Source organism: Notolepis coatsorum, assembly GCF_963971535.1.
Source record: "Notolepis coatsorum genome assembly, chromosome: 20".
Classification (NCBI taxonomy): domain Eukaryota; kingdom Metazoa; phylum Chordata; class Actinopteri; order Aulopiformes; family Paralepididae; genus Notolepis; species Notolepis coatsorum.
Window position 1 is genome coordinate 45,356,405 of NC_140184.1, and position 27,453 is coordinate 45,383,857.

The 27,453-nt window shown below is 43.1% G+C and overlaps 2 protein-coding genes across 2 annotated transcripts in view; both read right to left on the bottom strand.

The window, feature by feature from the left end:
* The window catches only part of chrna3 (cholinergic receptor, nicotinic, alpha 3), a gene marked incomplete at both ends in the record, with an annotated part of 43,624 nt that extends 32,882 nt beyond the window's left edge, over nucleotides 1-10,742 (bottom strand). The window contains 2 exons of the mRNA XM_084337110.1: nucleotides 9,727-9,866; nucleotides 10,682-10,742. Of these exons, the coding sequence (XP_084193236.1) occupies nucleotides 9,727-9,866; nucleotides 10,682-10,742 (201 nt within the window). The remainder of the gene's footprint in view (nucleotides 1-9,726; nucleotides 9,867-10,681) is intronic.
* A 3,328-nt stretch (nucleotides 10,743-14,070) lies between these two features.
* The window catches only part of chrnb4 (cholinergic receptor, nicotinic, beta 4 (neuronal)), a gene marked incomplete at its 3' end in the record, with an annotated part of 33,697 nt that continues 20,314 nt past the window's right edge, over nucleotides 14,071-27,453 (bottom strand). Inside the window, exons 3-6 of the mRNA XM_084337524.1 lie at nucleotides 20,562-20,606; nucleotides 20,209-20,318; nucleotides 17,252-18,320; nucleotides 14,071-14,235 (exon numbers count right to left, since the gene is read on the bottom strand). Of these exons, the coding sequence (XP_084193650.1) occupies nucleotides 14,071-14,235; nucleotides 17,252-18,320; nucleotides 20,209-20,318; nucleotides 20,562-20,606 (1,389 nt within the window). The remainder of the gene's footprint in view (nucleotides 14,236-17,251; nucleotides 18,321-20,208; nucleotides 20,319-20,561; nucleotides 20,607-27,453) is intronic.

A 27,453-nucleotide genomic window follows, 5' to 3' on the forward strand; every position in this document is an offset into this window, starting at 1 on the left:
GATAGTTGGGAAAACACCCAAAACAGAGTCATGACGACCATGTTTTCCCAAATATCCTGACCCTCGCGCCAATACACAACTCGGCTGTCTCACGGGACAACGAGCATTATCACAAATGCTAGCATTAATGCCTGGCAGCGCAGGCCCTACCTGTGCGCGACCTAGCCCGACAGCTAGCCGCCGCGCAACGTCCCTCGATCCGCTGTCATGAGACGAGGAAACCCCAGGACAGGCCCGATGCACTGTTAGGATGTGCCGAGAAGATTCCAGGGGCTGGTGAATCTCCGGCAAAAACCCCACATTGTGCAATTTCTCTCTGCATTTCATAACAACTAGTTCATGAAGTGCACTGCAGCGTCCATGTTGGAAACAAAAAAAGAGGAAGGTAGAGTGTGACCATGTCCGGCGTCTTATAGGAGGACGCTGGGGCGTGGCCTGGTCAGGTGCATGGGTGCAAATTGTTTGTTCATGAGCACAGTAGGTGCTAGCTAGGAGATAAGAGTTATCTCATAATGGCAGGAGCGAGACACGATGACCAGTATGATAACCATCAAAAATGACAGTTGCTTTACCATAATGGTATATGGTAAAGTCGGCATACTATCCGTAACTTTTCAATAATGCAAGCAATACTATCTATCAACTGCCACCACCTTCTAAATTGTTGAAATTTGTGACAATTCGTTTTGCTGTTTGTGAGGATATCATGAAGCCTTGTTCCATTATTCCATAAAAAAAACATTTATTACTTGGTTAACCTGAAAATGGCAAGTGTTACATAACGGATGTGCACGAGAACACTTCAAAGTGCTCACCGGCGTGAAACAGGGCTGCCTACTTCCCCCTTCCTCTTCCTCCTATGCATCGACTGGATCATGAGACAAACCACAACCAATAAAAAGACTGACATCCAGTGGAGTCTAACGGAGCACCTCGAAGACCTGGACTTTGCGGATGACATTGCACTACTCTCACACAACCATCAACAGATGCAAGACAAAACGTAAGGTTATGTATATAACCAAGTTCTGTGAGTTATGGTGACGCTCAGCATCATACTGCACTGTACTTCACTTCGTGCACGAGCACTGAATAAAAAATTCCACCATGTACCTTTACATCCCAACATTCGTCTGGCCACACCCCCATCCGCTTACCTACTCGCCTCCTTCCCAAACTTTCACCACAAGGCGAGATCAAGGGCCGCAGCGGCGTCTGATGCTGAGCGTCACCATAACTCACAGAACTTGGTTATATACATAACCTTACGTTCTGTTTCGTTATGGATCTCGCTCAGCATCATACTGCACAAGGGAGTCTGAGCGAGAGCCATAGCCCGACAAATGTACCCCGCTGAGGCCCCCCACAACCATCAGACCGGGGAGGACCGAGCCCCCCCCGACCCTCCATAATGGAGGATACCCCCCCTATTGGAGGCTTACGGGAGGGAGACGGATCCGACCGTGCGAAGAGGAACTCAAGCAACTCAACGCACAGGGTGAGCAGACCGTGGCTTGACCCCACGACTACACACACGCACAACCCGCATGCCACCAGGGAACGAACGGAAGGAACAACCTCGTTACTGCCCCCCAAAATCACGGGGTCAAGAGCAAACCCAACCCCGTGGCAAGGCTGTAGCAGCGGAGCGCGAAGGAAGACCCAGACCCACTGAAGGGACTGGATCCCCTGGAAAAAGGGGGCCCGGAGAGGTCAATGACGCCAGGCATCAAGACCCCACCAGGCGGTCACTTAGTGACACCGCCCCCCACATCGCCAGCGTATTCGGATAAGGCCCCTCCAAGAGCGGGCCCTTTCCCCCCAATAGCACACCGCCTGGCACACTGACTCTGAAACACAGGCAGTTAGCATGGCCGTAAGCACTCAAAAAGGTTAACCAACGGAAGCAGGCAGCGCACCGGGGAAACCAGGCAGCAGGCTGTAACCTGAGCCTGGAGCACTGCGGACGAGACAGGCGCCAAAGGAGTCAGCTGAAACAGCCCCCCCGGCGGAAGGGGCGTATGCTGGCGTTGTTGGTCACCATGACAAAGCATCCATTAAAAAAAACCCACCCAGAGGGGTAGAGGCAGAGAAGGCTGACATGATTGGCAGACGTCATGAACGTGCAGGGGCACACTCAACCGGGCAACCCGGGAGTTGACACTGCCCCAACATACCAGGGAATCAACCACCCTCTTGGTACAGACGGTGGTTGTTCCTATAACCCCTCAAGAAAAACTCCAAAACACACCTGCGGGTATACACCAGCTATACCGCAGTACAAGTGTTTCAGTTTCCAAAAGGGTTATCCCAGGCCTACGGTATCAACGAAACTTTACTTCGGACCGGGCCCGGCGGCTCGGGAAGCACAGGGTTACCAGAGGAGGTCCAAAAGACCACCCCAACAGCCCCCTCTTCGCCATGCGTGAGAGAGGAGCGAAGAAAAGAGAACCAGCCCCTTATGATAGTGCAGAGTACAACATGTGCCCAACAAGGGTCTCCATAACGCCTAACCTTGTGACACCCGGGCCGACCCGGCATTTTTCCCCCTGAAAAAAGCCCAAGTCCCTCAGGGTACCAGAACAGCAGATCTGCATCCCCGGCGGACAAACGGGTTAACTGACCTGGACCAGTGTGACCAGAACCAGTCCCGTGCCCTAACCACGCCGACATGCCTACTCCAGGAGAAGGGGCAGATATGCGTGTTGATCTAAAACATGAAAAGAGGGCGCCACCCAGACGGGCCGGTTTGAACCATGCTCGGTGGCCCACCCCAAGGGCGTGAGACCCCTCTACCTATATTCTGATCTATTCCGTTAACATCCCCCAGATATGAACGAGAATTCATCGAGACAACCTAGTAAACTGGCGCTCGGAAGAGACAAAACTCCATCCCAGTTGCCCTATAAAAACGCTGTTTTAATAACAAGCAACCAAGGCGCACTTAGCCCCTGCGTGATTCTTAACAGAAACACACCGAGCCAGCACTATGTATGCGTCGAGACCCAAACACATCAATGGATAGTCTAGCAAGACACCAAACATTGATCCTCCATGTCGCCTGGGAGAACGACACGGAGCCGTCGTGCTTCATGTTCCTTCCTCTTTTTATTCAAAAAAGAAAGAAACACATGAATCCCACGTGACGCAGCTGAGGGTAATTTTTTTTAACATTTTTACATCCCACCACCCTCGCCATAGGGAGGAGACGGAAATCCCCAGAGAGACTTCCCACGCGAGCTGTATAGATTGAAAATAATATATTGCAACATTGAGCTATGTAATACTTGGGTTAGGGCTCTCCGAGGAGGAGGCACTGAACCAATACACACTCAATAATCGAATTGAATCGAATACACACACAATAGAGCAGAACTCCTTTTTGAAGTTCTACTCACCTTGACAATCTGAGGAGGAGGCTCTGAACTCTGAGGAGGCTCCCTCACAGGGAAGGAGAGTCCGAACTCACAGAAGGCCCGAGGAGGAGCTTCGTGAGGAGGAGCTCTGACAACTCCCTGAAACAGATCCATAACATGGACCTGAACAACCCACGGAAGTCTTACCAACAGAGACGCCCTCAGTGACGTACTCTATGGCGGGGGAATTTCCGCGGTGCACACGCCCAATCTTCCAGGGCGTGGGACCAGGAAACTCCCGCCCCCCCCCTCTTACCCTGTAATGTGCCGCACAGCAACGTAACAGGAACCTTGAAGGACAAGAGGTTTTAACCCCTGACCAATCAGAAAAGGGGAGGAAAGGATTACCAGTTCACCCCTTTACGACCCCACACCCATGATACGATGTAATGACAAGTAGAGCATGACACAGTCATAGCCCGCTACATGAAGCATCGAAAAGCCTCACATAACTCATGTGCTAACCTGCTATCTGATTTTTACTAAGGAAAAAACACAGAACAGAGAGGGCCCCCTTTAAGAGCCCCGGTACCAGACTTACATATGTGCTTCTGTGGGCCAAACCTAACCCAGTTGTAGATCACAAGACACACACAACCCTTCATCACAACAAAAAATGGCAAAAGTACACTCTTGCTACAGAGGAACGCCGTTTTTCATAACGAGAGAATACAGAATCCTCGATTACGCATTGGCCACAGGCCTTGCCAAGCACACATGATAAGTGACCAAACAATCTTTTCTTTAGGAAAAAATTGTTTCTCAAGCGGAAAGCACAACCCCAGCAATTAAGCAGAGGGTTACATCGTATCCCCACAAACACAGTGACACAATATATTGTAAACAACATGTCTGAGAGGAGGGTGGGGAAGCCCCAGGGAAACCGGGGGGACCACCCCTCCTTCCTTACCCTTGATACGACCAAGTTGAACAGGTAACCCTGTTAATATGTGAACACACTGTTCATTGTCATTACAGGCTGAGAAAAGAATTCATTCCTCAATCACATGTCACTAAGCATAGCTTCATATATTAATTAACCCCCTTAGTTGTGAGTTCACGTTACATGAACACACATGTTCTCATCACAACTAACCAGATCATTTTTACACATGTAAACAACAACCCGATTTCTATGGAGAGAGAAGCTATACCAGTGACAAGACAATTCACACACAACACGTGTCGTATCCTCAATGTATTGCAGCAACACACGTTTTGGAAAACATCGTTATTACAAAACATTTAGAAGGGAAGGAAAGAAGAAGTGTTTAAAGTCCGGTCGGGACCTTCCTACCCTGAGCGCAGGCCAAGAGAACTGCAATCTGGCTAACGGGACACCGAAGTTGAACACAGCATCTCCTGTGTCGGCGACGAGGGTAGCGTCGCTGCGCCACCCAGCCACTACGTTTCTCCATGTTGACGCAGTCCTCGCCGGCAGGGCTCCCGGTGTAGGTTCGACTAACATCCTCTGTCAAAGATGACGTCGTAGTCAGAGTGTTTAAGGCATGTTATAGTCATAGAAAAAGCTGTTGAAGGTCAGAATGATCATCATCTTCCAGACTCCAGTAACGAAGACAATATCGCCGTATTTTCTCGAAATAGTGAGAGAGAAAATAAAGATATGATGTCAACGTATCTTCCCGTTCTTTTGTTTTCCAACTTTCTTCTACTAACAACCTCGTCAAGTGGGGATCTACCAAAGGCACTTCCTTGTGGTGAAAGTGAAGAAGGAGGCGAGTAGGTGACCACACACCTGCTTATGAAGGTAAGCGGATGGGGGTGTGGCCAGACGAATGTTGGGATGTAAAGGTACATGGTGGAATTTTTTATTCAGTGCTCGTGCACGAAGTGAAGTACAGTGCAGTATGATGCTGAGCGAGATCCATAACGAAACAGAACCCAGCTGCTAGAAACAACTGCAGCTGGACTTGGGCTCAAAATAAATGGACCAAAAACTCAAGTAATCAGAGTCAATAATAAAAGCACAAAGCCCATAACCATCGGGGGCCAGACACTGGAAGAGGTTGACAAATTCACATACTTGGGTAGTGTTATAGCTGTGGATGGCGGGACTGAGGAAGACGTAAGGGCAAGAATAGGAAAAGCAAGAGCAACATTCAACAAGATCTGGAAAACCCGAAACATCAAACTCAACACCAAGCTCAAAAACTTCAACTCCGTCAAATCCGTACTACTATATGGCTCTGAAACCTGGAAAACCACCACTAACATCATTAATAAACTGCAGACCTTCATCAACCATTGTCTGAGACGTATCCTCAGGATCTTCTGGCCAAACACAATCACCAACATCAAGCTGTGGGAATGCACCAAGCTAGAATCAGTGGAGGTCCAGCTGACCAGGAGAAAATGGAGCTGGATTGGGCACACACTTCGAAGACACAAAACCGCAATGACTAAACAGGCATTAACCTGGAACCCACAAGGCAAGCGAGGCAGAGCAAGACCCAAAAACACCAGGGCCCTCATTCATCAACGTGTTCTACGCACAGATCTGTGCTTACCCTGTGCGTACGATCATTTCTAAGCAGAGTGGGATTCATCAATTTCGATTTGAACTTGACTCCGTGCTTACATCTACGCACAGGTCAGACCAGGCGTACCTGGCGCCCAGTGGTAGAATATATTATTACAACAAGGAAATGAGCTTCTGTGCATAATAACACTGGCATGTTCTGTACGAACCGTAGTTCATTATAGTTCATTGTAAAATAGCAACAGTAGTGTAATTATGGTCAAAACCCTATAAATAGCATTTGGAATAATAGATCTTTCTCTCAGAATGAATACAGCATGGTTTATATAGCGTTATCGGAATATACGGGGTGTAGGCCTGACTGACTGCGCTCCGCGTAGCTTGATTGATTGATTGATTGAAAAGTTTATTAACAGATTGCAGAATGGGTACAGTACAGTACAGCTCAGTACATACAATTGTTAATTGGGGATGCAGACCAACTTTCATCTTGTTTACATCAGGGTCCCCCATTTTCAATTCATCATAAATCATAAAGCTCAACTCGTTATTATTTTGCGCACAGACCGCCGAAACACGGGAACGTTTTGATTATATTTAAAAGGCTTTACGTTAAACGAAACAAGTGGAATTTCGAAGCTGTAAGAAGAATAAGTCATATGAATATAGTGTTCTTCCCCCTTTTTACTGTATAAGAAAGAATATAAAACGCATTGCAATGACACCATGCAGATAGTGGACAGACTATATGATGGGATTCAAGTTTGCGTTTTTGTTGCTCATAGGCATGCTGTCAGAGTATGATATCTTAATCAAACATTCTAGAACATTTGTCGTCACAGATCATGTCCTAATAGAACATAGGCTATGGCATGGATCGTGATATTGTGTAGACTGTTGTTATTACTGTACACCGGTACCACCCATTGTGACAACAGCCTTGTGAGTCCCGCACACAAACATGATGGAATTCAAGTTCATGTATTGAAAGGCAGGCTACATCATACATGCAGTGAGATTCATTGTTCTTGTATATATGCTCTCGTATTATATTGTTTATATAGGCTACCCAATACTGACATCAAAATAGATTGTAGTATGCCTCTAGAAATCATATGCAGCAGGTAGAAAATTGACGGGAGATCCATCGCGATTTGGAATAGAATTGAGGAGAACTTTAATCCCTGGGTATTAATCAAACAACACGGGAAAAGGCATATTCATATTCCAGCGCGGTCTTTATTAGCCGACAACAAAATAGATGCCTCTAAAAATCATATAGCCAATAGAACACAACTAATAAAGGCATTCATATTACAGCACGGTTATAATGACACACAACCAACGCCAAACAGTGGTCAACGAACGGTCTTTATTAGTATTTTGAGCTGTCCAGGCAGAATTGCAGCAATGGTCTTAGGGAGCCGTTGATATCTGACATCACCGTTTACAAGTCCGCCTTTTATTTATCCCATAATACGCGATAGTGTCTTCTTGGTTCGACAGCAGTGAACAATCTTCGTGGAGTTTCTCGGAGTTCCGCTCGGGTCAGTCCATTATTTCACATCCCATGGGGGGTGTTTCCTCATTTTCATGACCATATATGGATAATCATGCACGAGCATTGACGGTAGAACAAAGTGGTATTCATCAACACGGAGGAGCATAGAGCCTGCGTACGCACCGTGTGATGAATCCCGACTTCCCTGTGCGTACACTAGTTCTACATTCCGTGCTTACGTGTGGAAATAGGTCATGTTCTACGCACACATTGATGAATGAGGGCCCTGGAGAAGAGACACTGAGCAGGAAGGTCTTGGACTTCCTGACTGGCAGACCCCAGGTGGTGAGAGCAGGCAACTGCACCTCCTCATCCATCACCCTCAACATAGGGGCCCCCCAGGGCTGTGTTCTGAGTCCCCTCCTCTACTCCCTGTACACACACGACTGTGTGGCTCAGCGGAGTAGCAATACAATCGTCAAATTTGCTGACGACACAGTGGTGGTGGGCCTGATCTCTGCCAACGACGAGAGGGCCTACCTGGAAGAGGTCAAGGTCCTGGCGGGATGGTGCCAGGAAAACAGCCTCTCCCTGAACGTCAGCAAAACAAAGGAGATGATTGTGGACTTCAGGAGGTCGGGGGTCAAGGACTACAGCCCCCTCAGCATCGACGGGGCACCGGTTGAGAGAGTCAACAGCTTTAAGTACCTCGGAGCCTACATATCCGAGGACTTGACATGGACCACACACATTAACATTGTTGTGAAGAAGGCACGACAACGCCTCTACTTCCTCAGGCGCCTAAGGAAGTTCCAAGTCAGCCAGAAGATCCTTAAGAACTTCTACTCATGTACAATAGAGAGCATCTTGACCGGCAACATCACCTCCTGGTTTGGGAATAGCACTGCACAAGACCAAAGAAGACTACAAAGAGTGACACGTTCAGCCGAACGCACAATTGGAGGGGGGCTCCCCACCCTCCAGAACATTTACTACAAGCGTTGCAAGGGCAAGGCTAAGAGAATCATTAAAGACTCCAGTCACCCGAACAACTGCCTCTTTGAACTGCTGCGGTCAGGCAAGCGATACAGGAGTCTCAAGGCGAGCACAGAAAGACTCAGAAGAAGCTTCTATCCCCAGGCCATCAGGCTGCTAAACGAACAATGAATGAACACTACACAACAACAACCACCAAACGCACATAGCACACACATCCACACGCACACACTCACTTTAAACAAACACACTGTAGCACCCACTCCACACACTTATAGCACACACCCACTTTAAACAAACACACTGTAGCACCCACTCCCCACACTTTATATTTATGGATGAAGGATTGCACTACAACTCGTACACCTTACTGTAAATTGTACCTAAAATTGTACCTCATCCCATTTCTGCTTTGCACTAGAAAGTACTGTACATTAGTACACTGCATAGTATTGTGTATTGTATATTATATGGTAACTCAGAACATTGTACATATGTCTATACCGAACACTGTGACCTCATTTTCTTCTTCTAAATTCATGCTATATTATGTTATTATGTTATTTGATACTATCTTGTCTAGCACAGTCTCTGGAGCGTAACAGTAAGAAGCATTTTGTATGAAAGTATTCTGTACTTCTGTATGACAACTATTAAAGAACTTGAACTTGGAACTCAAGGGGGAGGGGAGGATGAGGAGAGGAGGGGACTGACGTGGAAACAGCTGGAGAGGATGGCTCGAGACAGACGGGGTGGAAACTTTTCATCAATGGCCTATGTTCCGAAAGGAATAAAAGGCCTAAGTAAGTAAGTAACCTGAAACAGGTGACCCTTTCAGATGGTTTTAGAGTCACACACAACATATTGGATTTCACAATTATGTAATTGTATTTCTGCAATTGTTCTGAAAGTCCAGTGGATTTCTAGGCCCCAATAACATAGGGTTAGACGCAAACATTACTTGTTTAGGATAAATAATGAAGGAGTTAGTGTATTCTAAGGCATTTTTGACCATCTTGGACGCCATCTTGAAAATTACACCTTTATAGTGGTCAGACTTTGGTAGACTTTTAGTATGTTAGCACACCCAAAACTACAAAAAACTGTTGAGAAACCTTTTGTTCCAATTTTTTAATATATATAAACTTTCATATATGCAGCCGCCTATTGGGTAAAGGCTGGTGTCATAGCAGCAAGGGGGAGGGTACAGGGGCCAGGCAGGGGAATATAAATAGTAATAATAATAGAGTAGCTTCTCTAAAGCACTGTGATAATGCTGCTGTAGTAATAGGCTACTGTATAGGCCTACTTACCACTTTGACCAGTTGTGACATGGACAACTCGAACTGGACGACAACTGGGTCTGACACGTTCTCCACTGGTCGAATGTACTGGTTGTAGCGGGAGAATATCACAGAGAAGAGCTTGTGTTCTGCCTCCGAGCAGGTGCCACCTGACTCACAGTAGAGGGTCAGAAAACAATCATGCTGCAGTGCTTTGTTTTGAGTGGATACATGCTGCGTTTTAGCAGGCTATGACTAATACCTGAATGACTCATCTTGATGACTTTCAAAATGCCAGTTCCCATAGGCCACATATTGGAATGATGTATTTATTTATCTAATATTATTATTATTATTATTATTATTATTATTATTATTATTATTATTATTATTATTAGTAGTAGTAGTAGTATATTTGCATGTGTTTCCAGTTAAAGTTACACTGTGCACCACAGTGGTGGTGGTGTTATTGTACATAATGTAAAGGTCAGGTTCCACACACATTTTAAAATGACTAAATTAGCACCAGAGCAATCAAATAAGTAGCCTATAGGTTTCTAGAGTCACAGGAGATGTAAAGGAAAAGTAATTGCTTCATGCCAAATGTCAGATAATGTGCCATGCGTTTTCATAACGCACGAGAAGACCACTTAAGCAGCGATGTCACTGATATCCCATACACCACTACATAGTATATATGAAACATAGCCATACCTGTAGTTGACATTAACATTAACAAATTGCCTTCAACAAGTAACAATATAGACTAAGAACAAAGGCGTGTTATGTTTTGGACAAAACTGTCCAGAATTACCACATTCACAGTAAAAGGAATTCTGAAAGATGTCTCATTGTCTCAATAATGTATTGATATTCTCCAAAACATTTTAAATAAAAATGTTCACATGTTTCTTGATCATGCATTTACTAGGAAACATAGTGTAACGCAACAAGTACCAATATCTCAATGAAAAACGATACTCACCCGACAGGAGAAAGAGGAGGAAGGAACAGGTGGGTAAGAGAAATAAAACATGGGTTTGCATGGTTGTTCAAAAGGTAAATCCAGGCTGTAATCCACGCTAAGAGCAAAGGGCTACAGGAAAGAGGCAAGGAGGGAGAGAAAGTGGGGGAGCGGTGAAAGCGTGCAGTTGTTGGGAAGCACTCTTACTGGGGTGGGGGTGCGGGACTGCGGGTTGAGACCGAGGCACTGGAGGCAGTCAATCACTGAGGATGGAAGCGTGCAGGTCGTTGGAAAGCAGCTCTCCATTCAGCACCGCGGACAGCGCCTCCACCATTCCGTGTTAAACTCTCTCTCTCTCTCTGCATGCTTGTTTATACATTGGTTACCATTATTCAAAATTACAAACTGTTGCTAAGATTTCCTCATTCTATATTTAACAGAAAATTGTTGTAGCCTGGTCTATTTTGCCTATGTCCACATTGGAAAGCATACACATGCTTGAGTCGCTGTAAACAGTAATATATGAAGATGAATAACTATGTGATATATACAGTGTTATTGTACATGGCTATCATACAGTGTTATATGGGTAGATGATCAGTTGATGTAGGTAGTTATGAGCACAATGTAAGGCAGCTGTTGAAGGCAGTAAATAGCTATAGATTGAGTATAGGCAACTTTTTATTTGTTATTTATTGTACTCGTGGGTATGTTGTCAGGACTGAGATACAGTCTGACAAAATGTGAAACAATTCAATACATGGGTGGAAATTATTTCTATGTCAGCTGTCATCTATAATGGATTTGGGTTGAAGATTTACATGCTTAATGACTTGAGAGCAAAGTCAATCTATAAGCAGATCATGCAGCATGTAATGTGACAGAAGAACCTTTGACTCACATCCTGCAGTGAATGATCAATGTGATGCTTGCTATGGTAGCAGATGATCAATGTGATGCTTGCTATGGTAGCAGATGATCAATGTGATGCTTGCTATGGTAGCAAATGATCAATGTGATGCTTGCTATGGTAGCAGATGATCAATGTGATGCTTGCTATGGTAGCAGATGACCAATGTGATGCTTGCTATGGTAGCAGATGATCAATATGATGCTTGCTATGGTAGCAGATGATCAATGTGATGCTTGCTATGGTAGCAGATGATCAATGTGATGCTTGCTATGGTAGCAAATTATTAATGTGATGCTTGCTATGGTAGCAGATTATTAATATGATGCTTGCTATGGTAGCAAATTATTAATGTGATGCTTGCTATGGTAGCAGATTATTAATGTGATGCTTGCTATGGTAGCAGATTATTAATGTGATGCTTGCTATGGTAGCAGATGATCAATGTGATGCTTGCTGTGGTAGCAGAAGAACAATGTGATGCTTGCTATGGTAGCAGATGTTTGTTATAGTAGCAGATGCCATCTGATGTGGGAACTGTGATTAATGAGATCCTCAGGTGGGTCCTGAGAACCCCCCCCCCCCCCAGATTAGCTTGGATTGACAACATTATTGATGGTAATGATGCAATGTACTTTCTACGTGTATCTAAATAAGAGTGCAAATAAGTGAAAAAGCAATAAAATATCTTGTAAATTTGAACTGACTGTGGACCAAGGAAGACAAGCTCTGGCATTAGCATGGATGCTGATAGGCTCTCTCTTGATTTAAGTCAAACCCTCAGAGAAGAACCAATCTGCAGAATCTGTAACAAGCCCACTCAGCACTGTAAAGGTCCAGTTTGCTTGAGTGCAATACATGTCTAGATGTGTGTGTGTGTGTGTGTGTGTGTGTTTTCGTGTGCAAAAAGACAAACTAAGGATATGTTCTGTAAGCTCAGGCATAATCAGTGTTTCCAGTAGATGGTGCTGTATGAAATATAATGAGGTGGTCATCATTTTCTCTAAGCAGTCTCCTTCTTTTACTGTATTTAAAGGTGCACTATGTGAAAGATTGTCTCTGTTGTGGGTCGGCCGGAGTCACCAGTGAGCGTTCCAGCTGCCCCTCTGCCCTCTACCTCTACGGACACGCAACAGTCTCCAATCTGGAACTACTTGAACCAAGAAAAGCTACTTGTTTACAATGACAAATCCTGCATTTAAAAAATATATTTATTAAATGTATTCATCTTCTAGGCTTAGTTCAGAGTCCCTCAAAACTAGTATTTGTTTGATATATGATGACAAGATAAAACTATTTACACATATAATTAATTACACATAGGCTATAGTAAATGTGTTTTGCAAACTAATTGTAGGCTCTACTAATATAAACAAATGTATCTTACCAAACTGCATAATTCACATTTAAAAGCCCATGGTGACTACATTGATTATAGTCTAAATTGTTGAGGAGTCCAACTATCTGTGGCACGGCCATCATTTTGTTAAGATACACTGTAACAATTAAATCATCAGTTGTCTCAACTTATATTTTCAAGTAGCTTTTTCCATTGGCTTTTTTAGTTGTTGGAGAGTGTGAATATTAAATATCGAGTTTACATCACATGATGTCACCTTGGCAATTGGAAACTGACAGCTATGTTGTTTTAGAATTCTAAGGTAGAAACAAAACCTTCCAAAAAAATCTTCCACCTGAACGGGTTAAGAAATTGTGAGCAGAACAAACATTTGAAATGAGAATTGTTTATTAATTTTATTAATTAATAAACAAATATTGCATCAAAATATTTCCATTGGGTCACGCAGTCTTTTGAACTAAATGTTACATCTATATGATTAAAAGTTCTTATTAACTTATTAGACAAATGTGTTGAGATATCGCTTTTCATCATCCATAGTCCATAGATTTATGAAGTCAAGTCCTCATCCAACATCTGAAACGTTATGGGTTTTGTAATACATCAAACTGAAGAGGACACAGACTGACCATATATAGATTCTCAAATGACACATTAGAAATTAACAACAAGGTGATATAACGGGAATACAAATAAAAACATCTGACGGCAGACAACTGTCCTTCATGGTAGGCAGGCACTACAGATGAAAACTAGCTCATTAGCTAATTCTGGCACATTTACATTGATGTGGAAACTGAATATGTTGATTAATGTGCACTGTCCCTGGGTAAAAAATTAATAAATAACTCATATCTCTGCAAAAGGCAATTTGTTTTATTCCTTTCCCCATATAATCAGTTTCATAGCAATAAAGGGAAATAAACTTGGCACACTGATGCCACATTAAGTACCTTGCATATGTCACAGTACACCTTCCTCAGAGTATCGTGGAGCAGAGGAGACTTGTATTACAGTGGACCATGTACCTTTGACTATTAGGCGACATTGGTCTCTGCTGGATTTTACCTCATGGACTTGTACAATACCGGTACCAGAGATTATCTAAGAAACAAAAGATGCTTTTGTTGCTGCTGCTGATCAGATCCGAGGGGCCTCTGAACCTTGATGCTGGATGGGAACAATGGAAGTCTGGAACAGAGGCTGGAGGAACAAGCCCAGGGTACCCGTCACACACACTATCACAAAGATCCACAGGAACATTCGATCCACCACCATAGCCACGTACTTCCAGTCCTCAATTACCTGCAAGGACACATACAAATGCAGACACAAACATACACATTCTCACACGCACGCACACAGGCACCCACGCACGCACGCAGGCAGGCAGGCAGGCAGGCAGGCAGGCAGGCAGGCAGGCAGGCAGGCGCGCGCGCACACACACACACACACACACACACACACACACACACACACACACACACACACACACGCACGCACGCACGCACGCACGCACGCACACACACACACACACACACACACACACACACACACACACACACACACACACACCAGAAAACCAGTTAAGGTTATTGTTTGCTCCAGTGGGTCAGCTGTGTGGTAGTACATTGTGCTGGTAAAACCATTTACTTTAGTTTACATTCATGCATACAGTACATCCTTTCCTATGATTCCAGTATGTCAACAATTGCAGAAATCTAATTGAATCTCTGGCAGCAATAACCAGACACTATTGTTAACTAAATAATATTTACACAGCAACAGTGTTCATTTTGTCAGCTATTTAAAAAAAAAAATTTCATGTGTCAAATGCTCTTTTTAGTTTTCATCATATTTAGTCACCTTTATCTATTTTTCATTTGGTCAAGTTTTAGTCAACTACAGGTCTGAGCATTTTAGTCTAGCCTCATAAATTGGTGTGAGCCTTTTCTAAACAAAAACAAGCTAATGTTAGTGCTAGCTGGTTAGACTTATGTAAGCTATTTTATGTGTTCTATGTTATTATTGATGATGATGTTATTAGGTGGAGTTGCAGGGCGTGTGCCTGTGATAGGTCTGTTGTTGTGTTGTGGAGTGGAAAGAGGAAGAAGGTGAATAAAACCGTTATGTTGATGATCAGATATCAATTCTCCCGTGATTTCATTTGACTACATGTATAGTTTGAAAGTATAGGCGGACTATTCCTCGGTTACATTGGTGGCAGCGGTGGGATTGTTTCCTGCATTAGTGTCCAGCGTGAGAAGTAAAGGGAATGCCAGAATGAATTAGCGATGATTTGACAGCTAGCTAGTTGCTAATGCTAACAGTAACGTAGCAGTTAGTTTCAAAGTATAGTTAGACAGCATTCGCCGTTGGACAGTTCTTGACTTGAGTTTGGTGATCATCAACATAACGGTTTTATTCACCTTCTTCCTCTTTCCACTCCACAACACAACAACGGACCTGTCACAGGTTTCACACATTTCTTCCCGGGCTGAGCGGGCTCCCCTTCTTCTCCTCCTCGTCTTTCACTTTCAACAATACATTCTGCCAAGTCTCCACTGCATACAAGACCACCGAGACCCCGCCATTGTTCCATTAAACCCATGCTATGTGCAGTTACTGCTATCTAGAATGCTGGCTAAGAACATATAACACAAGTGAGGAAATTAATCAAAACGCTTGCGCTGCACACAGGAAACGGAAATGCTGCACTAATAATAACATGAATTATTCTAAAAGTTATAATTATTTTGTCTCGTCTTAAAATTAAGAGAGATTTCGGCAAGATTTTATTCTGTAAACTAAATTTTGTGTTGTTGATTATAGTCAACGACATTGCATTAATTATTTAGTCACGTTAGTGTCACATGGTCTACATTAACACTTTCAGTGCCAGCAGGGGGCGCACGATTTAGTGCTTGAATGCCCACCATCCACTTCAATGTTAGCGTTAATAACGCCTAATCTATGTTTTAAATTATGGCTATGTGTCTAATCTGCCCGTCGCTTATCAATGACTCGTTTTCCAGTCAACATTGTCGAAGCGGATTGTTTTTTTATCGGTTCATTTTAGTTTTATAGCATTTTGAAAAGCCCTCGTTTTCAAGGAAAATAAAAAGATTCCACGATAAACGCCCTGTACTGGAATACTCTAGAATACACAAAACGTTTTTTTTTATTTATGAATCGTTTTCAAATAAACGCTAGATTATCGATAGTATATGTGTATGTATGCACGCTGGGGCCGCGAGCTGAAAATCGATTACCTCATTTACTCAACATCACACACACACACACACATAGCGTTGATATCTCAGCGAATACAACTCTGATTATCCCAAGACTGGTCAAATAGATTCCTTACCTCAGATCAGATGTTCTCCAAAAAGATCATTCCAATTCCTGATCGCCATTCCAAAAATCGATCACTACTGTCTACTATCGATTGGCTACTGTGAATATATATTCCAGGCTGATTCCCGTCCCGCGATCACTTCCATGTTCATCAGACGGCTTGCCAGCTCAGGGAGCCAGCTGGCCCCGCCTCTACATATCGACTGATCCCAGGTCAGTCTAAGCGACAGTAAGCAGTTACTCAGGGATAGACGATAGGGGGCGCTTTTTTCCATTCTGAGCTGCTGATGGGGCTGGTGTACCAACGGGAGACTCGGTTGATGAAATATGAAATCAGATCGCTAATAAAAAAATAAAACGATAATTAGCGTCGTGGGCATTCAGGCATTGGGCTGATAAAACGTCATATGACGTGATGGGCACTGAAAGTGATAACGCGGCGTCTCTTCTCGTTGTCATCAGTGGAAAAAGCTTTGTTGACAACCATATTTAGTCATAATTTTCGTTGACTAAATAAACACTGCACAGCAAGGTAGGACCAGTGTCTATCTTACTGAGTCTCAGACTGAAATAGCTATTGACCCTTTCAACCCGTCCCCTGTGCTGAACTCTGCAGTTTTTTTAAGAGAGTAATTTCTCAAGCCTGGTCACCGCCTCTATTACATTGATTTATCTAAGAAAACGATTGATCACCAAAAGTCTGGCTTCAATTTACTGGGTCACAACCACTTTTCAGGGTTAGTAGGCTATTCCTCTCTCCTGCTATTGAGCAGCCACAGTAAATGCATACTGTTTAACCCAGCGCCAAGCTAACACACCTGATCAGCTTTACTGAGATCAGAATCAATAGTAATTCCAGTGTGGTACCAGGGAGGAGAAGAATACATCCTCCACATACAGTACTACGGTGCTACAGTAAGACACTTGAAAGACAGACTTCTAGGTTTTGGCTTATACATACACTCTGGTCATCATCGTCACCCATCATATGGTCAGCGACAAAGCGCACCCCATCCACTGCCTCCTGCACATCGGCGGCCCAGTCTGACCTGCTTCTCTGCCGGAGGTCCTGGGTGGAAAGGAAGCCATTGGGGAGGTACTCTGTGGTGCGTGCATCCCCTTTCCTGTTGGTTTGACTGTAGCCGGGGGGAGGGGGAGCAGCATTCTTGTTGTAAAAGTGTCCTGGGGAGGAGAAGGCAGTGGCGGCAGAGAGGAGGGCGGATGAAGACACGAAGGTGGCTGTTTTAGACGGGGCCGGGTAGCCCAGCCCCAGGATGGCCCTCCTGGCTCGCTGACACCGCTGCTGGCGAAGCCTCTGGCGTGCAGAGTTGTTGGCTGGCGGGCGCCTCATGAAAAGCAAGGCTGGCAGTTTGACCAGGAACACCAGTTTGACCCAGGAGGGCATGGTGTGCGTGCTGGGGGAGCGGTGGTGCACGTTGAGCACGCACACGCTGGTGATGATGGAGAATGTCACCAGCACCATGGTGAACATCAGGTACTTGCCGATCAGTGGCACGTCCAGAGAGGTGGGCGGGACAATCTTTGAGATCAGGAGCAGGAACACGGTGAGAGCCAGGAGGACGGAGATACACAGGGTCATCTTCTCCCCACAGTCTGATGGAAGGTAGAAGACCAGGATGGCCAAGGAGGTGATCAGTATGCAGGGGATGATGAGGTTGATGGTGTAGAACAGGGGCTTTCTCTTGATGAGGAAGTCATAGGTGAGGTCCACATAGGTGGGATCCAGAGGGTTGACGGTCCTCCTGCCGGGCAGGGCCAAGATGTCCCACTCTCCGCTCGGGGTGAAGTCGTCCATGCTGGCCACCTCCGACTTCAGGACCAGGTCGATCTCTGTGTGGTCATAGGTCCAGGAGCGGAACTTGAGGGTGCAGTTCTGCTGGTCGAAGGGGAAGTGTTTGACCTCAATCTTACAGGCGCTCTTGTAGATGGCGGGTGGCAGCCAGAAGATGCTGCCATTGAAAAGAACGATGGCATTGGTGAAGACCGTGACCTCATAGGTGCCATCAGCACTATGGAGAGAGGAAGGAGAGAGAGATCGCTAGAAGTTGTAAATCAATCTTGTGTTATGTGTGTGTTATCAAGGTAGTCGAATCTCAAACATACTTAACCCTAGCCTACAGTTTGAGGTGTTTCGTTAAAAATATATATATTAAAAAAAAGTATCCATTTTGGATAAAGAAAAGTTATTGGCCAATAATTCCAAAACACATTATGTACATTATTACATTATCAAATTGTACGAGGCACATTTCTTAAAAAAACACGCCAACATTATGGGAAATGCACTTACCATCTTCTCCAGAGTCAGACTAGAAGATAGATACGAATGTCTTCTCTAGCTTAAAACTCCGGGGGAGGTGTTTTTGGCCAAGAGCTAGACTAGCTGGTCCGTATTTGCTTCCATTCATTTGTGCTAATCTAGGCTAGCTTGCAGCTGGATAGCCTTCTACTAAATGCACAGAGAGGAAATTGGTATATTTCTGGAGAAGAAAATCTACCTCAAGCACATTTCTCATAATATTGGCATGTTCCTTTAAATCAGCCAATACTATACTGGTATTCAGTGGTGAGCTTTAGTTTAATGCCAATTATTAGGTGTCATGTGGTCAAATAGTCAACATCTGATTTTGGAAAGAAACTTAATTTAAACACAAAAAAACTGTGAGGTTTCGCCTGTTCCCTGGACCTTTAATTCCCTGTTCTCCTCACCTCACCAGCCCCCACCCTCACAATGTTTTACTCTCCTCTGCTCTTCACCAGCCCCCACCCTTGGACTACCTTTCACAGCTGTGATAAGTTATGATTAGCGCCCCAGAGGGCTTTAAATACCTGGACCTCCCCTCCAGTCCTCGTCGGGTCGTTCTGTATGCTGGTTCTTTGTTCTGGACTCTTTATCCTTTTCTGTGTTCAGTGTTCATGGAGTCCTGGACGTTACCATCACCTGCCGTGTCTCCGGCGTGAGACGAGGTGCCAGCCATCACCACCTGTCGCCGTTTGCCTGGAGTGGGACACCGTCTACGCTCTCTATTCCTCTACAGGAGGTTTTCCAGTGTCCCACTCCAGACGTCAAGCCGGCGCGCTCCAACTCCAGACGCTCAAGCCGGCGCGCATCGCTTCCTATCCCACGGGAGGATGCGTCTCTTCAAGCCGGCGCGCTCCTACTCCAGACGCTCAAGCCGGCGCGCATCGCTTCCTATCCCACGGGAGGATGCGTCTCTTCAAGCCGGCGCGCTCCTACTCCAGACGCTCAAGCCGGCGCGCATCGCTTCCTATCCCACGGGAGGATGCGTCTCTTCAAGCCGGCGCGCTCCTACTCCAGACGCTCAAGCCGGCGCGCATCGCTTCCTATCCCACGGGAGGATGCGTCTCTTCAAGCCGGCGCGCTCCTACTCCAGACGCTCAAGCCGGCGCGCATCGCTTCCTATCCCACGGGAGGATGCATCTCTTCACTTCCGAGGAGGATCTCCTTGCCAGGCCTCCGCCGTCTGAACCCTGCCATCCCTGTAAGCAGCTCTGGCCCTCGCCCTGTCCAAGGCCTTAACCCTGTTTCTCTGTCCCTGTCTCCAGCCCGCCTCCCCGGGCCTCTGTCCCTGTTTCCCCCCTCTCCAGTGCCCCTGTTCCTGCCCTGACCTTTTGCCCTGGCCCTGTCCTTTAGCCTTAGCCCCTTAGCCTGCTCGCCTCTTAAAGGCACAGTGCCACATTTTTTCCTATTTCCTTGTTTCCAGTATTTTTGTGTTCTCCCTTAAAGGGACAGTGCCGCTTTTTGTTTGTATTGAATAAATGCCCTGTTTTGGCTTACTCTCATACCTGTCTTGTGTTGTGCGATTGGGGTCGGTTACAAACCATAACAAAAACACACCATAAAAGGATTGTGTAGACCTGCCCCATGATGCTTACTTGTTGTATAATACAATGTCAGGTAGCCAGATGTGTCGCGAGGGAATGCGCAGCTTGTCGATGCCTTCATATTCAGAGGGGTCCCACGACAGCCTGTAATCCACCCAGTGCTAAAGAGACAGAGAGAGTTTGGGCTGTTAGAATGAAGACCAGCTCATTTAAAATGATATGCCTCATTATGAGTCAAATGAAGGATGGTCAAAGCACAATTACAGAGACGGTTTCCACACTAAGAGAGAGGAAAAATGGATATGCTTTAATTCAAGTTCAGGAAGAAGGACATGGAGCAAGGGATAGGGAAAGGTGAGCAAGTGTAATTGGGTTGATTACCGTTGATGCTTCATCATGCTTACCTGTGTTAGCCAGACATTGGTGGTCATAATCTGCTCTCTTTCATTCTGGGAATGGATAAAACACAAGATTGGTGGAGAATGAATATAAACATGACAAATAATAAGATTGATTGGTTAATGCCCTGCCATTATTTGGCTTTAGTATCTGCAGAGGTTAAACCGGAGGCTGAACATGGAATTTCACACAATTCAGGATGAGTCCGCCATTTCTGGTCCTGCAAAACAAATCCAAGTCTACAACTTAATCTCAATCTGGCTAGCCCCCAACATATCCAAGTAATACGGTGGCACAGTGACAGTGTATATTGATTTTACGCTGGTAAGATACTGACTTGTTTGATGTCTAACGCTTGTTTTTTTTATACTTGTATACTTCTATCCTCAGGCCATCAGGATGCTAAATGACAATAACACTATGTAACAACCATCAAATACACTCACAGCACACACATCCACACGCACACACTCACTTTAAACAAACAACTCACTGTAGTGTAGCACCCACTTTACCCACTTTAGACACTTAACACACTTTATATTTATTGGTAAAGAATTTGCACTACAACTCATACCTCATTACACCTTACTGTAAATTGTACCTAAATTGTACCTCATCCCATTTCTGCATTGTACTGTATTGTATTGTAACCCAGTTACTTTTCTACTCTGCATTGTATATTGTATATATGTATATATTGAACACTTTTGTCTACGTACTTGACTTCTATTTTATACTTATTATACTTATTTTATACTTATCTATTTTTATCTAGCACAATCTCTGGAGCAAAACAGAAAGAAGCATTTTATATAAAAGTATTCTGTACTTTTGTATGACAACTAATAAAGAAACTTGAAACTTGAACTTGAACTTGACTTGTACAGGGGCTACAGATGAAAACTAGCCTTCTTGGCTAAATATGGCATATTTCTTTTCATTTAATTTCAAACCGTTATTTAAACTCAAAAGGCAACTGGTTTTCTTCATTTACAGTCACATCGAGTGTATACAGAAATAAGCAAAGAAACATAAAATCACCAGTGATGGGAATAACGGCGCTATAAGTAACAACGTTACTAACGGCATTAGTTTTTTCAGTAACGAGTAATCTAACGGATTACTCTTCCAATCTCAATAACGCCGTTACCGTTACTGCAAATAAATGCGGCGCGTTACTATGAATGAACCTGTTTCTTTCATCAGACAGATATCTGCGCTGAGGGGCAATATGTTCTTCCTTGTTTAGTGCGCAAATTCTCCACTCATCTCCTCTGGAAGCACTGCTCCACTGTCTCTGTCTGTCTACTCTGGTCCAATCACATTCAGCGTCCCGTCAGCGTGCCCCCCCCCCCTCCCACAGTCTGCGAATCAGAGCAGAGTAGGGCGGGTCTTCACGGAATGCATGTTGTCTTTCAGCAGGGCCGAGTCAGAGCGAGTTGACAGCGCATCGACAGGTAGTCTAATCTGCAGGTACTGTAGCTAGTAACCTCATTCCCAGTTGTATCCCTGTGAGATAAATGTAGCTAGTAGCCTAGTTTCGCCAGCAGGCAGTTAGTAGAAAAATGTGGCATGTTCAAAGAAAGTAAAAGAAAAGTCGACAGTGAAAATCACTGCAATTCAAAGGTGCATGGACTAAAAAATATGCGTGCATCCTCCCAGCACCAAGAAACGGTAGCTCTTGTGAAGAGTGGCAATTTGAAGCCACTATGAAACAAAACAGTTATTTTGATGCAGCCTTTCCTCAGAATACAGTGCTAAGAACCACAAAAATAAATGGAATGAAATCATATCAAGCTGCAAGCAGAATTATTGTTAAAAAAATGCACATGCATTTCCATAGCTGTGGATGAGTCCACTGACACCACTGAGAATGCTCAGTTGCTGGTGTTTGTGAGGTTTTAGTGAGTTTGTTTGTGAGAAGATTGGATCAGTTGTACTTTTTTTTGGAATACTTTAAACCCTTTTTTGTGGAATATTTGATGCAGCCCAGCCTCACCCAGACTCTACCTCCAGCGGCCCCCAGGTAAATTGAGTTTGAGACCCCTGGTTTAGAATGATTCGATTAGATTCTTATATCTGTATGTTGTGTATGTCATAAATGTCATGAATTGAAAATGGGGGACCCTGATGTAAACAAGACGAAAGTCTTTCTCTGATCTGCATCCCCTTAACAATTGTGTGTATTGAGCCGTACTGCTGTACCCATTCTGCAATCTGTTAATTAAAATGTTCAATCAATCAGTATATATTTGTTATTTATTTTTGGTATAGTGCTTAACAAGCATAATTTAATGTTGCCCAGTTGTGGCCTGTTGAGGGGCAATACATATCAAAAGTTTCAAAACATCTATTGTATTTGTATGATCCACTATATAAACATAGTAATTATAATATCTACATACATGGCATTTGATTGGAGGCTAGTCTCACTTTGTCCCACAGCAACATTAAAAGTTTAGATTTGTGTATGTTGTTTATGTAAAAAAAAAATGAAAGTAACGCAATAGTTACTTTCTGAAGTAACTAGTTACTTTTATAATTTGTAACTGAGTAAGTAATTTAGTTACTTTTTGGAAGAAGTAACTAGTAACTGTAACTAGTTACTTTTTAAAAGTAACTTGCCCAACACTGAAAATCACACAGCAAACAATAACACAACAAGGTCAGGCAAAAAGCAAGGATAACAAATCAATTAAAACACATACAACTTGATTTACAAATGTTGGAGGGCAGAGTTCATTCCATGAGCTAGGGGCATCATAGCAAAATGCAGATTTAAGATGTTCCAAGCTAACTCTGCGGACCTTAAGGACCAGCCAGTCACTAGAATGGGTTCCATAGGTTCAAAATGCATTCCAATAATGATGTAGTATAAGGAGGTAGCTTACCAATTAGGGCAGGGTTAGAAATGTAAAAAAAAAATCAAGGGCTTTTTTGCCCCCCTTAATTGATTTTCGGGGGCTTTTTTTTGTATTTCGGGGGCACTGAATTTTTATGATAAACGGTAGGGGTAGGACGGTTCACAAAATGGACGGTTTGGTTCGTATCACGATTTTGGGGTCACGGTTTTCAGTTCGATATACGTTCATTTTTATTAAAAAAAATTTAACACTCAAATCTAAACATGCTTCTCATTTATTAAAAATAAAATAAAAGGTTTACAGTGTTTACAGCCTTAAATAATGTTTGGCACACAAAGACCGAACTGACTGAAAAATATAGGCTACATTTGTCAAAGTATTAACTTAGTACAAACAAACAATATGCTCAGCCAGCACTAGACTTTCATTTCTTTAATTAATATAAACACACAAAAACAATGTCAACCATGTTTAAATTCCCTGATTGTCAGTTCTTAATGGAAAGATTCGTTTTCTGCTTGAAATTATTATGTTTCTGTCTACATTTATTTAGACTAACATTATTTAAATATTGAGTGCAACTGTGGTGGATTACGTAATTCGGTGAGTTGGAACTATCTATGGGTTGGCGCCGGGTCCCCACGGACATTTTAGCGTGTGGCACCTTCAGCTCCGGTCACGTTAGGAGCAGTTCATAACATCAACAAGCAGCACGAAAGCGATAATAGTCCCGGTTGGAGTTAGTAAAACACAGTTGTATGTTAGCCTTCTTGGATGTTAAATAAACGCCTATCATTGTCTTTAAACACCCCGCCTCTCAGACTCCCATTTCCTCCTCTGCTACAGTAGCTAGTAGCTACGGTGTTAGCTGTTGTTGTGAAGGGCTAGCTAGCTAACAGCTACAAACATTGTACAAACTGCTAACGCTATGGCAAGATGTGTGTAGGCCTATGTAATGTTAATGGCTATGTTTTTAAAGTCGTAATGAAGATTGATTTATATTGTGCGTGCCATTTTTACACAAACTGACTAGCACCTGGCTGGCTGCAGCCAGTGCAGAACACCGGCTCCGCCAAATGAATTTTTTTATTTGCGCGTCATCTGAACCGTACGATACACAGACGCTCCATTACCGGATAAATATATATAATTAGTAAACTGTCGGGGGCATTAAGTGCCCCCCTTAACTGATTTTCGAGGGCATTTTGTCCATTTTCAAGGGCATTATGCCCCAAGCCCCCGTTAATTTCGAACCCTGAATTAGGGCCTTAATAATGAACAAATACCAGAGAGGGCCAACCAACCTTCTCATAAAGGACATAGTGATGAGTGTCGTATCTATCATTAGTTATAAATCTGAGAGCAGAGTGATAGACAGAGTCCAGGGATTTAATGGTTGAAGCTTCAGCATGCCTATAAATCACCATAGTGATGATGAGAAAACTGCTTCGACAACTCTCTTCCTACTAATCAAAGGAAAGCTGGTTTTGTTTATGTATAGGAAGCCAAATTCCTGTCACAACGTGGAGGCAAGGTTGTCCACATGGAATTTAAATGTAAATTTCTGTTTTAAATCTTGAGGTTTCACATTCAATCGACAGATCTACAGAATGTTCAGTGTCACTCTCATGAACAATTTTGAAAATGTTTCCTTGTGCTCCCCACTCAATCCATTCTCCCATCTCTCACTCACACTCACACACACTGGGACATACACACAGGGGTGTAAAAAGTACCCAGAAATTATACTTAAGTGAAAGTATGGGTACCGTCTCAAAATCTGACTCAAGTAAAAGTCAAAGTATCTGGCTAAAAACACACTTGAGTAAAAGTCTAAAAGTCCTACTTTTAAATGTACTTAAATACTAAAAAGTAAAAGTAAAAAAAAATTTGTAATTTTTTTTTTTAAAGGGATAGACCAGGGGTCTCAAACTCATTCCATCGTGGGCCAAGTTTTCATTTTAACTATACATTGTACCAGGTGAGTTAGTTGAAGAGGTGAGCCAATTAGTGAAATCATCAGCTGGTGTTTAGGCAAGGCTGGAATGAAACCAAGCATGCACTCTGCCCACAATGGAATGTGTTCTGCGATAGACCATGCTGAAATGAAAGAACAGAGGACACTTTTTTTGCATTAAAATTATTTAATGCACTTCTCCATTGAAGGTAAACTAACATGGACGGCATTCACATCACAGCATGAATAATATCACAATATTAAAAACAGAATGGTGTATCCTGAATTATATCACAATATTAACCACAGCATACTGGATTATCCTGAATAATATCACAATATTAAAGGCAGAATACTGGAGTACCCTGAATAATATCACAATATTAAAGACAGAATACTGGAATACCCTGAATAATATCACAATATTGAAGACAGAATACTGGAGTACCCTGAATAATATCACAATATTAACCACAGCATAATGCGGATCTGACTGTCTATTCTTCTGATAGCAGGTGTTTAATCAAAGATCCCCGCTTTCTAGTGTTGCACAAGGACCAATCAGCATGGGTATGGGCGGGTTCATTTTCCATTGATGGGGATTTGATTGGCTGTTTACGGTCGCAGGATTAATAACGTTAACGTTAGTTCGGCCAGATAAACAATTACAATATACTAATTAAAATGGTTGGACCTGTGAGATTTGTACTTTGTACTTTGTAGGTCTGCATTTTAAATGTAAGGAGTAAAAAGTATGTTTTTTTTCTCTGAAATGTAATGGAGTAAAAGTACAAAGTATACAAACATAATAATACTAGAGTAAAGTACAAATCCCCCAAAACAGTACTTAAGTATTGTAACGAAGTACAATTACTCAAGTACTTTACACCCCTGCATACACACACGTACACGCGCACACACGCGCATACAGGCATACACACACACACACACGCACACTTGCCCACGTACAGGCACACACACACACAAATAAACAAATAAACAAAAAATAATAATAATAATAATAATAATAATAATAATAATAATAATAATAATAATAATAATAATAATAATAATAATAATAATAATAATAATAATAATAATAATAATAATAATAATAATAATAATAATAATAATAATAATAATAATAATAAAATAAAATAAAGGGACAGTAGGTAAATCATACGTAAATAAGTAATAAGGAATAAAAGTGCAAATGTCGGTATTGTAAACAGTGACAGTTTATACAGTAGCACCCAGTTGCTCACACCCGCTTATCGATGGCCACTCCGACAGGGAAGGGTCCGGGCCGCTGCCTGTTGGGGGGGCGGGGTTTGACAGCCATGCGCAGGCAACCAGGCACAGAGCCTCAACAGATCAGCTCATCTAATCTGCTAAAACTCCATGTCTGTTATATTAGATATGACACATTTATAGGACTACATTATGAGTTTCCAGTTGAGTATAAAGTGGATTCCAAAGTTCTTGAAATAAGTGACCCTGGTTGTGCTTTTCAAGCGTTATCTTTTCTAAGGGAAGAAACTGAGATATTTGTTCTATGAACATATTGAATGTTGGTGAAATTTCATTTTTCCATAGAAGAAGTATACATTTCTTTGCAAAATATGTTATGTATACCAACAGTCTGCATTTCTTTTGGTCTAAGTGGCAGTTTGTTATATTATTTAATAGATAGACACATGGTGATAACTCAAATTCCAGCTCCATGACAGATTTAGTAAATAAGTGAATCTTGTAAATGTAAATTTCTGATCAAGCCACACACCAAGATATTTATATTCAGTGACTCGCTTAATGCTAGAACCACTTACGGTAGATGTGTACATCATCATATTCAATGTTTCTGGCTCTAGAAAACGGCATGCAAGTCTGGGAGTGTCGCATTTGGATTTGATGGTGTTTTTTTTGTTTCTGATCTATTGTGATGTGTCTTCTTGACTTGTACAAGAAGACTTGTACAGCCCATGGGGGCTATTCCATGTGATCTCGGGCTATACAAATACATTTGATTTGATTTATGTATTTTGTTTTACTAGCATTAAGAAGCTATTTAAT